The following is a 13,208-nucleotide window of genomic DNA, read 5'->3' on the forward strand; positions in this document are numbered from 1 at the left end:
AATGTGATCAAGCTTTTGGTGCATAGTGTAACCACATAATATGTCTCTATCTTCCTTATTCCTCCTGTTTGTTTATTTATTCAACTGTGTTTACTGAGTTTTTATATAATCAGAATAAGCCCCTATATCCTGCTTTTTATCAGATGCTTATGTATATGTGATTGATTATAATAATGGTCTTGATCATTTTTTTGTTTTTTAGATTCCTGAATTTGATAACTTATACCTGGATATGAATGGAATTATACATCAGTGTTCCCATCCTAATGATGATGATGTTCACTTCAGAATTTCAGATGATAAAATCTTCACTGATATTTTTCACTACTTGGAGGTGTTGTTCCGCATTATTAAGCCCAGGAAAGTATTCTTCATGGCTGTTGATGGTGTGGCTCCTCGAGCAAAGATGAACCAACAGCGTGGGAGGCGTTTTAGGTAAAACATTTATGATTTGTTTTAGAATGCCATTTAGATTAATAAAATGTAATATTTTAAAGATAATTGGCTTGGCTTAACACAGTGCATCTCCTTTTCATGTTTCTTTTCTGCTTAAATCCCCTGCAGAAATGGAATATCTCACACTTACAATGTCACATTTTACCAAGTAAACAAATTAATTATTCAAATGGCATGTTGTTTCTAAGGGTATATGTTGGGTTAGATAAAGTTATTCTGTTCTCTGTCACAAATTTTTCAGACTTCTCAAAACTTAGTAATTCGGAAATGGTCATAGTAAAGTTCCTATAGTATTTCATCCTGAGCTATGGAACTGCATAGTGAATGATTGATTGTGCTAATGAGAATGTTGCTGACGTTTAATTTGACTCTGGGCTTGATTCTGACTTTGCTTGAATATGGGTCCTCCCTGGATAGAAAGGCAAATGAAACTGGAAGGTGATTGTGGAGTAGAAGAGAGCTGAGTTAGGACACTTGAGATATTATTAGCCCTTTGGATGACTTGCGGAGTAAGAGAAGTAAAAGGTTGGAAAAGGATTGTACACAGAAAGACTATGCTAAAGTAAAAATCCTGTACCTGTGGGTTATTTCTAAATAACAATGCAAGCATGCTGTGTCCTTGTTTTGAGTAGCAGAAGTAAAGTTTAGAGGGTTGTTGGAAGTGCAGGAAAGAAACCCTGAGTCTAGTGAGTTTGATAGGTCATTAGCATAATAGATCCTTTCCTTTTATCACAATCGTAGGTAAAGGAGTAGAAAGGCCACTGTTGAATCAAATGTGGAAAAGATCAAGGAAGGTTGGGAGAGTACTTTGGAGGAGTTTAGCCCTGAGAATGGGAAGAGGATGATGAACTATAGAGAGTTAAATATCAAAAGAGAAAAGACACTGAAGATATTGGAACAATGAAATCCTTGAAGACAGGGGCCATCTCTTACTCAAATTTAGATTCTCAAGTACCACCCAAGACTTACTTTAATCTGAATCTCCAAAAACTGTGCCCTAGAAACTGTTTTTTTTTAACCAGATTCTCCTGATAATTGTTAAACTAATTTGGGGGAGCTGCTGGGCTAGAAAATCTAGTGTTGAAGAAGGATTATATGAGCCCATTGTGTCAGTCAGTGTTCAGTTGCAGGTAATAGAAGTTCGTTCTAAGCAGAAAGGGATATAATAAGAGAATTGGGTACTTATAAAATCATTGTGAAAGGCAAAAGACTTCTTGCCCACGATAGTAGATATAGTGATCATCTAAATTAAATTTGCCCGTTCCTGTCCATTTTAGTTCACTGATTCCTAAGATGTTGATATTCAGTCTTGCCATCTCCTTACTCATATCCAATTTACCTAGATTCATGGACCTAACATTCCAAGTTCCAACACTGTATTGTTTTTTACAGCATCAGCTTTACTTTCACCACCAGGCACACCCACAATTGAGTGTCATTTCCACTTTGGCCCAGCTGCTTCATTCTTTCTGGAGTGACTTGTAATTGCCCTCCACCCATCCCCAGTAGCATATTGAACACCTTCCAACCTGGGGCACTCCTGTTCAAGTGTCATATCTGTGCCTTTTCATGCTATTCATGAGGTTCTCTAGGCAAGAATACTGAAGTGGGTTGCTGTTTCCTCCTCCAATGTACCACATTTTGTCAGAACTCTTTGCTATGACCCGTCCATCTTGTGTGGCCTGCATAGCATGGTTCATAGCTTCATCAAGTTATGTAACCCCCTTTACCATGACAAGGCTGTGATCCATGAAGGGGTCAATTCAGTTATAATTCAACAATGAAGAAGCCATAAATTTATCTGTTAGCTCCAAGGCCCCAATATACCTGCCATATCCATACTGGGAAAAAAAATGCCCTGGACCTTGCTTCTCAGCACTTATAAAGCTGCTAAATATTGAAATCTCTTCTACTATTGTTTTTTTGGGCTCCAAAATCACTGCAGATGGTGACTGCAGCCATGAAATTAAAAGACACTTACTCCTTGGAAGGAAAGTTATGACCAACCTAGATAGCATATTGAAAAGCAGAGACATTCCTTTGTCAACAAAGGTCCGTCTAGTCAAGGCTATGGTTTTTCCAGTGGTCATGTATGGATGTGAGAGTTGGACTGTGAAGAAAGCTGAGCGCCGAAGAATTGATGCTTTTGAACTGTGGTGTTGGAGAAGACTCTTGAGAGTCCCTTGGACTACAAGGAGATCCAACCAGTCCATTCTGAAGGAGATCAGCCCTGGGATTTCTTTGGAAGGAATGATGCTAAAGCTGAAACTCCAGTACTTTGGCCACCTCATGCGAAGAATTGACTCATTGGAAAAGACTCTGATGCTGGGAGGGATTGGGGGCAGGAGAAGGGGACGACAGAGGATGAGATGGCTGGATGGCATCACTGACTCGATGGATATGAGTCTGGGTGAACTCCTGGAGTTGGTGATGGACAGGGAGGCCTGGCGTGCTGCGATTCATGGGGTCACAAAGAGTCAGACACGACTGAGTGAGTGAACTGAACTGAACTGATTGGTAAACACACCCCTGCCTACAAGCCCAGTGCCACAACTGTTATGTACACGTCACCAAACTTCTCCCTTCCAAATGTTTTGTGGAAACATCTGACAAAATCTAAGTCACATCCAGAGGCCTAGCTGAAGGAAGCCTGAGAGTTTAATTTTTTATAGCTTTCCAACCTCAGAAGATGAACTAGAAGAAAGGAGTGGATGTTGAGGGCCAATTCACCATAACCACCACAGGCACTTACTCGATACTTTGTAGCATCCCGTGCTCCATGTTTCCCCAAAGTCCCCCAGTTAGCCCTTTCTCATTCTCCATAGTGCCTTTTTTCCTTTATTCATACTCTCTGATCATAATCTCTACACATCTCTTACTCATTTTTAAATCTGCTCCTATCTTTCATCACCCTCATGTCACTGAAACTTCCTTACAAAATTACAAACAAATTTCTTAAAGAGACTAAATCTAAAGAATAATTCTGTCTTTATATTACTTCATTTATCTCTTGTATTTAGCAGTGTTGACCCTTATTTCTCTCTTGAACTTCCTTCCCATAACCTTCAGGTAACTACTGTCTTTGACCAGGAGTCCAGCCTGGGCCCCAGGAATGGAAGCACCGAGTCCTAACCACTGGACCACCAGGGAATTGCCTCCAACACTACCTTAAAAAAAAAAAAAGTGTGTTTATTTGGTTGTGCTGGGCCTTAGTTGTGGCGTGTGGAATTTAGTTCCCTGACCCGGGACTGAACCCTGGCCACCTGCATTGAGAGCTCAGTCTTAGCCCCTGGACCACCAGCGAAGTCCCCGACTCTACCTTCTTAATCTCCTTTTCTTCTCTTCCCCTGCTTTTTTTTTCTTGAAAACTGATGTTTCTTAAGGTTCTGTCCTAGGTCCTGAGAGATTTTATCCAATGGCTTTAATTACTGAAACTGTACTGACTCCCAAATTATCTTTCTGGTGGATATCTCGTCCCAGAACTTCTATATATCCAAATGCCTGCTAAATGACTCCTTCTGGATACCACAGATACAATTCAGGCTTAACATATTCAGAATTGAACTCATCTTTGCCTTAAATTTGCCATCCTTCTACGTTCCTGTTTCCGTGAAAGCACCATGTAAATAGCTGCTCAACTCCAAAGTCCAAGAGAAATTTGGGCCTCTCCCTCTTCCTCATTCCTCACATCTGAGTCATATCTATTTACTTCTTTTCATCTTTACTGCTATTGTGTCAGTCTGGCCTTCATAATCTTCTACCTAGACTAGTAGTTTTACTTTGTTCCTGTCCCAGACATTCTCTGTGTTGCAGCTACATTAAACAATGTTTTATTTCTATCTATTTCTTATACTCTAGGGCTTCCCTGGTGGCTCAGATAGTAAAGAATCTGCCTGCAATGCAGGAAACCTGGGTTTGATCCCTGGGTTGGGAAGATCTCCTGGAGAAGGGAATGGGTACTCACTCTAATATTCTTGCCTGGAGAATCCCATGGAAAGAGGAGCCTGGCAGGCTACAGTCCACGGGGTCACAACGAGTTGGACACGACTGTGCGACTGACTCTTCACTGTTTTCTTGCACTCTGTCTAGCATGTAACTCTTAAGACGAGGAATCATTTCTTTTTTATTGTAGCCCAAGAACTTATCACATAGTAACACTGAATAATCATTTCTTCAAAGAAGAAAGAGGAGAAATGAGGAAAGAATGGATTCAATTGGAGAGATTACAAATGAGTTGTTATCTTCAAAGTTTTTATTATATTGAAGAGGTTGGTGAGAGAGAGGTTAAATACAAAGAAGAGTTTGTTTATCACAGAAATAGAATTCAACAGAACACAGTAGTTAGAACTAGTAACTGCTACTGCTGCTAAGTTGCTTCAGTCGTGTCCGACTCTGCGTGCCCCCATAGACAGCAGCCCACCAGGCTCCCTCGTCCCTGGGACTCGCCAAGCAAGAACACTGGAGTGGGTTACCATTTCCTTCTCCAATGCACCAAAGTGAAAAGTGAAAGTGAAGTCGCTCAGTCGTGTCTGACCCTCAGCGACCCCATGGACTGCAGCCTACCAGGCTCCTCTGTCCATGGGATTTTCCAGGCAAGAGTACTGGAGTGGGGTGCCATTGCCTTCTCCAAGAACTAGTAACAGGGCCGTAGAAAATGTACATAAAGCAGGACTTACTAAATTATGTGCCATATGGCATATTTGTGTGCCATACACGAGTTACCAGAGAAACCATACTGGAATTGGGATGCTGATATTCAAACCTATTTCTATCAGACTCTAAAATAATCATGTCCTTCCTAGTAAATTCTGTTACCTCAAAAATGAAATCATTTTGGCTACTGATGTCATTAGTGTTATTAGGCTTTCATTTTAGATATTTTCATGAGGGAATCCAAAGTTGTACATTATAATTTTATAATTATTTTTATGTAATATTCTTAGAGATCCTTTTAGTAATGTACTTCTTGTTTGATGTTATTAAATGTAGTGCATATAATGAATGTTTACGCTATACTTTTGAAATTATTTCTAGAACCAATATGTATATTTGTGATAAGAAAAGATTTATTTTATAATAAGTATTTATAACATTCTACGTCAGTTTTACACCATTATAATGTTCTGCTTCTATAGTCCATAGCTGAAAAACTTAATTCTTTAAATAAATAAACAACTCTAAGGCTCATCTTTATTGACTGTAGTCATTTCAAAACTTACATGTTTTGAACTTAAAATTGATGAATTAGTATTTTAGTTACGAAAGCTTCTAAATGACAGTTTACTGTATGTAGAGATCTCTTTTTTTCCCAGAAAGTTGAGGATTCTTTTTTTCCCCCTTAACATTTAAGGTCAGCAAAGGAGGCTGAAGAGAAAATTAAAAAGGCAATAGAAAAAGGAGAAACTCTTCCTGCAGAGGCCAGATTTGATTCCAACTGTATTACACCAGGTAAATTCACTGAGAGAAAAATTCTAGGAAATTTAAAATGTAAATTTAGTTTTCTTTTGTAACCTCTATTTTGTGTGTGTGTCCTTAGAATTCCATTTGTTGTATTTTCCCAGTTATGTCGCTTCATAAGATGGTTTGGTCACCTTGGTTATAAATGCCCCTATGAAGACCCACTGTAGGAATTTACAGATGCTGATAAAAGCAGCTGTGGACAGGATTCTCCCACATGCACAAAATTCCTGACCTAGACCGAACTTACAAGATCAGTCCTACTACTCTTGACATTTATTTGTATGAAAACTGACTCAGTGAGGTTGTGACTCACCCAGGTTCATATAGCCAGCTTGTTTTATTCTGGATAAGAAAGCCATTTTCCCTATCTAGAATGCTTACTGTTCTGCTCCTCAGAGGTGGTTAAGACTTCTGTGACTTTAAGAATTAATTATCAGTATTACAAGTTTAATTTTAAATGCAACAGCATAGTCTGCACTTCCTAGAGTCTAACATCATTATAACCCTTCACATTGAAGAAAAGTCTTAAAATTGTATCTTCTCATTAATTCTTTACTGTGGTAGTTTTTGCTTTCATTAAGTGCCCTAATGACAATGCTCAGTTTAACAAGCAGTTGTATCATTATATGGTTTAAGACTATGTTGCCTTGACTGTTGATCATCTAGGCTTTTCCTAAAACATAATCATTGTATACTCTGTTTCCAGATTAATAGTAATTTTTTTGAGTTAAAAGTAGTAATAATAACAGTTGTTGTGGTTATTGGCAATCTTATTGAGGCTGCATGTCTTACAAAAAGAAAACAAAAACTTTTTAGAATCCAGCAGAGAAGATTTAAGTTTGTTAGAGAGTTGAAACTCTGCCCTTGTGTGAAAATATTTGAAGTATACTCCCAAGGAAGTAGTAAAATTCTTTGACTTTCTGTATCTGACATTAACTTCATTTAGGGCTGACTAGTGAAATTGGAAATAGCTGTGATCTTTGCTCGGGAAAGCTGCAACATGATTTGCTTTTCAAGATAAGCCAGAGAGCTTTCAACCTCCACACCCTTATCCAGTTTCATGCTATCACTGATAACTCTGTTTTTATTTCCTACTCAGATTAAATTTCTAAAATCCTTTTATTTAAAGGGACTGAATTCATGGCCAGGTTACACGAACATCTGAAGTACTTTGTAAATATGAAAATTTCTACAGACAAATCGTGGCAAGGAGTTACCATCTACTTCTCAGGCCATGAGGTTATTATCTTTTCTTATTTAAATAGTTTTTTAGCTGAATCTTGAGAAATGTAGCATATTACTACATTTTTTTTTAACATTATATCTAGACTCCTGGAGAAGGAGAGCATAAAATCATGGAGTTTATCAGATCCGAGAAGGCAAAGCCAGATCATGATCCAAACACCAGGCACTGTCTTTATGGCTTAGATGCTGACTTGGTAGGTAAAATGCTTATTGTTATTGTAGTCTTAATGCCTCATGCGAAGAGTTGACTCATTAGAAAAGACTCTGATGCTGGGAGGGATTGGGGGCAGGAGGAAAAGGGGACGACAGAGGATGAGATGACTGGATGGCATCACCGACTCGATGGACGTGAGTTTGAGTGAACTCCAGGAGTTGGTGATGGACAGGGAGGCCTGCTGCTGCTGCTGCTGCTGGCGTGCTGAATTCATGGGTTCGCAAAGAGTCAGACACGACTGAGCGTGAGAGTTCATCAGGACTGAACTGAACTGATGCCATTATGATAAATACCTATTTAGGAAACTTAGTCTTAATATTAGCAGATTTCTAGTTGTGGAAAGAAATATTGCTGCTGCTACGTTGCTTCAGTCGTGTCCGACTCTGTGCGAGCCCATAGACGGCAGCTCACCAGGCTGGGATTCTCCAGGCAAGAACACTGGAGTGGGTTGCCATTTCCTTCTCCAACGCATGAAAGTGAAAAGTTAAAGGGAAGTCGCTCAGTCGTGTCCAACTCTTAGTGACCCCATGGACTGCAGCCTACCAGGCTCCTCCGTCCATGGGATTTTCCAGGCAAGAGGACTGGAGTGGGGTGTCATTGCCTTCTCCGAAAGAAATATTAGAGACATGATAATAATTGCTACTTCTGCTGTTACCAAAGTTCAAAACATTTGGAAAAGGTGTTCTTTTGCCATTGTTTATGATCAACAGGTGCATATAGTTAGTGTTCACACCTGACTGACCCTAGTGCTGTGAATTCTCTGCTGAGTTCTGGGTAGAGGACCCTTTTTATCCTCATGCTTAATACGGGATTTTTAATACCACCTGATCTGATAACTCCGTAACCAAAGTTTGCTAGACTTTGTTGTTGTTGTTGCTGCACAGAGTCTCCATTGCTGCACGCGGGCTTTCTCTAGTTGCAGTGAGTGGGGGCTATTTTTCATTGCATTGTGCAGGGTTCTCTTTGCAGTGGCTTCTCATTTTAGAGCATGGGCTTAGTAGTTGTGGCTCAAGGGCTCAGTTGCTCCACAGCAGTGTGAGAACTTCCTGGACTAGGGACTGAGCTCATGTCCCCTGCATTGGCAGGTGGATTCTTAACCATTGGACCACCAAGGGAAGTCCCTGCTAGACGTTTTTTAACTTTTTATTACAGAAATTTGCAAGTATAAACAAAAATAGAAGAGCGAGCGTAATGAACATCTTTGTGTCCTTCCTCCTTCGATTACTTTCAGCTCCTTTTCCTAATCATCTGTATCCTTCCTCCTCCTCCTCTGGATTCTTGAAGTAAATGACATTATATTATTTAATCTATAAATCATGATTGAGAATATTAAAAATAATAAAATAGCTCCAGTGTCATTATCCCATATAAAACAATATTAATAAATCACTTTAATATATATGAAAACCATTCAGTATTTTCATTTCCCTGATTGATTCATAAATGTTTTATTTTGTGTGAATCGGGATTAAATTAAACTCTGCATTGCAGTTTGTTGATATGTCTCACTAAACTATTTGACTGACTTTGGGGATTAGAATACTATGTGAGAATATTAACTGAAAAGATCCTTTCCCAGTTTTTTTCCCAAGTTTTCACATACTAAAGGTATCCTGAACTCCAGAAGAATCCTGTATTCTTCTGATGTGGAAATGCTATTGCCTCTAATTCCTTCCCATTCCCGCATGGCAAGCAGAAAGAAATAAAAACCAAGAGAGATTATTATTATAGGGATGCAGTGGTGTGGTTGTAAAGGTTATGTGAGTCTAAGGTGAACATTGTTTTCTTAGGAAAGTACACACAATTTACCGCATTCATCACCTATAAATGGATCATATTTTGAAGTTTATATATTTAACTTGCTAATTATTTTCCTTAAATAAGCATGTTCTTCTTTATATAGAAATGTTGATTGCTTTTGTGAACCTGATGCTATAAAAAAATGAGAGAATAAAAACATTTCATAATCATTTTTCAACAGATTATGCTTGGATTAACAAGTCATGAGGCACATTTCTCTCTTTTAAGAGAAGAAGTTCGATTTGGTGGCAAAAAGACTCAAAGGTAAATCATACTGCCTATATATTGGAAGGTAGACTAGAAATTAAATTAGAAATAGTAATCCCTTAACAGGCATATGATGATCTGTAAATATTTTCTCCCATTCTGTGGGCTGCCTTTTCACTCTGTTGATAGTGTCATTTGATGTACAAAGTTTTTAAATTTGATGAGTTCCAGTCTGTATTTTTCTTTTGTTGCCTATACATTTTAGTGTTGTTCAGTCATTCAGTCATGTTCAACTCTTTGCGACTCCATGGACTGCAGCATGCCAGCCTTCCCTGTCCTTCACTGTCTCCCAGAGTTGGCTCAAATTCATGGCCATTGAGTCATGTACACTTTTTAGTGTAGTATCCAAGAAATCATTGCTGAATCCAATGTCATAAAGCTTTTTCCCATTTTAGTCTAAGGGTTTTATAAGTTTTAACTCTTACATTTAAGTCTTTGATCCATCTCAAGTTAATTTCAGCATTGATTATGCTATTAGCTGTGTGGATTTTTCATAAATTCCCTTAATCATTCTAAGGAAATTCCTTTCTATTTCTACTTTGCTGAGTATTTTTATCATGAAAGGGTGTTGAATTTTGACATAGGCTTTTTCTGTTGAATGAGTATGTGGGTTTTTTTCCTTTGTTTATTAATATGGTGTATTACATTGATTTATCTTGAACCACTTTTGCATTCCTGTGGAAAATGCCATATGTTCATGGTGGATAAGTGCTTTTAATATGCTCTTAAAAACTTATAGTCTTACTTGTAATTAATCTTGGAATATAAGCCAACAGCCAGGAATATAGACCCCTGGACCAAGCCAGGGAAAGGTAAGAGGAGAAAGTAATAGTGCTACACCACTGAAGCTTTAACCTATACTGCAGTAGATATAAAAGTATGTATACTCACTAGTCTATATGCCTTTTGCTGGTGGCCAGCCTTAAGTGGGCCAGAACAGATCCCATTGGTTTCTTAAATTTGTTATTTATTATTTAGACTTTCTGAATTCTGTGAGTCCTTCCACAGAAAGCATGCTGTAAACCAATTATTTTGAACTTTATATCTATTAAAATTGTTACTATGTTTTTATCTTAACATTACCCTGCAGCTTACATATAAATTACATGCCTTAATGTCAAGAATTAATTATACTGCAGTGATAAATTTTATTTCAAGCTGCACTATTAAACTTGAACCCTAAAAATATAATTAATTCTGTGTTGATCATCTTGACTAATTACAGGGTATGCGCACCAGAAGAAACCACATTTCACCTCCTACACTTGTCTTTAATGAGAGAGTATATTGACTATGAGTTTTCAGCATTAAAAGTAAGTATTAATATAAATAGATCAGAGGTGAATATGCAGAAATTTCCAAAGGATTTGACTCTTTTCTTCATATTGCTATAGGACAAGATCACATTTAAATATGATATTGAAAGGATAATAGATGATTGGATTTTGATGGGATTTCTTGTTGGCAATGATTTTATCCCTCATCTACCTCATTTACATATTAATCATGATGCACTGCCTCTTCTTTATGGAACATATATTACCATCCTGCCAGAACTTGGGGGTAAGAAAAGTTTAATATTCATTTGAGGCTACTTTAATTTAAAACTCAACTAACCCTGGAAATGTCACTCAGTTTATTAGATTATTGCTTGCAGAGCTAAAGTAGAAAAAGAATTTGGAGTTTCTTGTAGTAGAAGGCACCAAGTTCTAAAGTTGCAATTTTCAATGGTTCACAAACAGAGAAATGACACAAGTTAAGCAATCTCATTTATTCATAGATACCTAACTAATCTCTACCTTTAATGGCTTACAAAAGCCTGCAGAGGTTGTTGGTTTCACTTAGCTCTTTTCATATTTAACTGTAGAAATTCAGTTTCTGAATGGATAAGCATCAGAGTATTTACTATCAGGGAGAGACTTTTAAGTTACAGTGGGAAACTGACAGGTAGTGACCATGCTGAATAAAGCAGACAGCCGAATTCCCTGGCGGTCCAGTGGTTAGGACTCCACACTTACACTGTCAAAGGCACAGGTTCAGTCTCTGGCTAGGCAACTAGAATCTTGCAAACCATACAGTGAATCAGTCAGTCAGTCAATCGAATAGCAGGATATTGGTCTTTTTCTTCTTAAGTTAGTATATCAAATAAATGACCTCAATTCTAGAACTTACTTAATGTAATTAACTGTCACCCCAGTGTTTGGAAATTTAGGAGGATTATTATTATGTAAACCTGGAACTTTTTCTGTTTTGCTTCAATTCTTACATATTGTGTATTATAGTAACATCAAGTTTGTAGGAACTAGGGTCACTTAGATGGTCCAACACTGAGTGTTTTTTCTTGATTAGTAGAATGTCAAAACTCAACGTTTTGTAAAAAAGAATTTTATAAAATTGTTTTTTAAAAATGTCAGCATGTAGTGCAAATTCAGATTTTGTTCCTTTTAGGTTATATTAATGAAAGTGGGCATCTCAACTTACCTCGATTTGAAAAATACCTTGTGAAACTATCGGATGTAAGTAACTATAAGTTTTTGTTTTTCTGTCCCAGGGTAGCTACAAATGGTCAGTAACCAATTACATAATACCAGAAGAACAAATTTTTATAGTTCTACTCCAATTATTTTGTATAAATAATTCCGTCTAAATTATTTTTATTTCTACTTGCTTTTTAGTTTTAGTTTTCAGAGTAGTAGATGATGTCCCTATGTGCATCAAAAGTAATATCCTCTGATTTCCTATGCCCTAGAAGCAGTCATTGTTAAAAGTTTGTTTTATTTTCTTATAGACATACTTAAGTTATTTTAAAATAAATTTAAATGTTTCTGTATAGTTTGATCGAGAACACTTCAGTGAAGTTTTTGTGGACCTAAAGTGGTTTGAAAGCAAAGTTGGTAACAAGTACCTCAATGAAGCAGCAGGTGTTGCCGCGGAAGAAGCCAAGAGCTACAAGGAAAAGAAAAAATCAAAGGTGTCCGTTTTTTTAGGTGTCCTTTCATTTTTTTACCTGTAAAGGTAAAACTGATATTCCTTGTTTCTCATTTTCTTTCTTATGATTTTGGGGTTCCTCATTTTGGTTTCATTTCCTCTTTTCCTTTATGTACATTTTAAAAATTGTTTGATTTCTTTTTCTCTATTAGATACTGTCATTTAAATCTGATCTTTGAAAAGCAGTTTATTTTTGCCATTGAAAAGCATTGCTTTTTCTTTGCTCTTCCATTCTATTAATAAGTGTAGAGACATTTCTAAGAACCCAGAAAATTAGTTATCTCTTTAAAAATGTGAATATTTATAGCATTTAATGTTATAAGATCATTTATTTTTCTCTATAAATAATTTATATATAAAATCATATATACAATACAGTGTCACAATATATGGTAAATGTTAGGTGCTCAATAAATGAATAATAGAGCCAATTAGAATATGCTAGTACCCTGTAAAAGAGAAGGCAATGGCACCCCACTCCAGTACTCTTGCCTGGAAAATCCCATGGACGGAGAAGCCTGGTGGGCTACAATCCATGGGGTCGCTAAGAGTCAGACACGACTGAGCGACTTCACTTTCACGCATTGGAGAAGGAAATGGCAACCCACTCCAGTGTTCTTGCCTGGAGAATCCCAGGGACAGGGGAGCCTGGTGGGCTGCCGACTATGGGGTCGCACAGAGTCGGACACGACTGAAGCGACTTAGCAGCAGCAGCAGTAGCAGTACCCTGTAAAACACCTTTTGTAAGTCATAAAGAATGTCTTATGTGTGTTAGCTT

At 37.5% G+C, this 13,208-nt stretch overlaps 1 protein-coding gene across 3 annotated transcripts in view; it reads left to right on the top strand.

The window, feature by feature from the left end:
• The window catches only part of XRN1 (5'-3' exoribonuclease 1), a 112,080-nt gene that overhangs the window by 9,389 nt on the left and 89,483 nt on the right, over positions 1 to 13,208 (top strand). For all 3 annotated transcript variants that reach the window (XM_070375006.1, XM_070375015.1, XM_070374997.1), the window contains exons 2-10: positions 203 to 435; positions 5,807 to 5,904; positions 7,046 to 7,155; positions 7,245 to 7,355; positions 9,357 to 9,439; positions 10,668 to 10,755; positions 10,837 to 11,005; positions 11,891 to 11,958; positions 12,276 to 12,413. In XM_070375006.1, coding sequence (XP_070231107.1) covers positions 203 to 435; positions 5,807 to 5,904; positions 7,046 to 7,155; positions 7,245 to 7,355; positions 9,357 to 9,439; positions 10,668 to 10,755; positions 10,837 to 11,005; positions 11,891 to 11,958; positions 12,276 to 12,413 — 1,098 coding nt within the window. The remainder of the gene's footprint in view (positions 1 to 202; positions 436 to 5,806; positions 5,905 to 7,045; positions 7,156 to 7,244; positions 7,356 to 9,356; positions 9,440 to 10,667; positions 10,756 to 10,836; positions 11,006 to 11,890; positions 11,959 to 12,275; positions 12,414 to 13,208) is intronic.

This window comes from Bos mutus, chromosome 1 (genome assembly GCF_027580195.1).
Source record: "Bos mutus isolate GX-2022 chromosome 1, NWIPB_WYAK_1.1, whole genome shotgun sequence".
NCBI lineage: Eukaryota > Metazoa > Chordata > Mammalia > Artiodactyla > Bovidae > Bos > Bos mutus.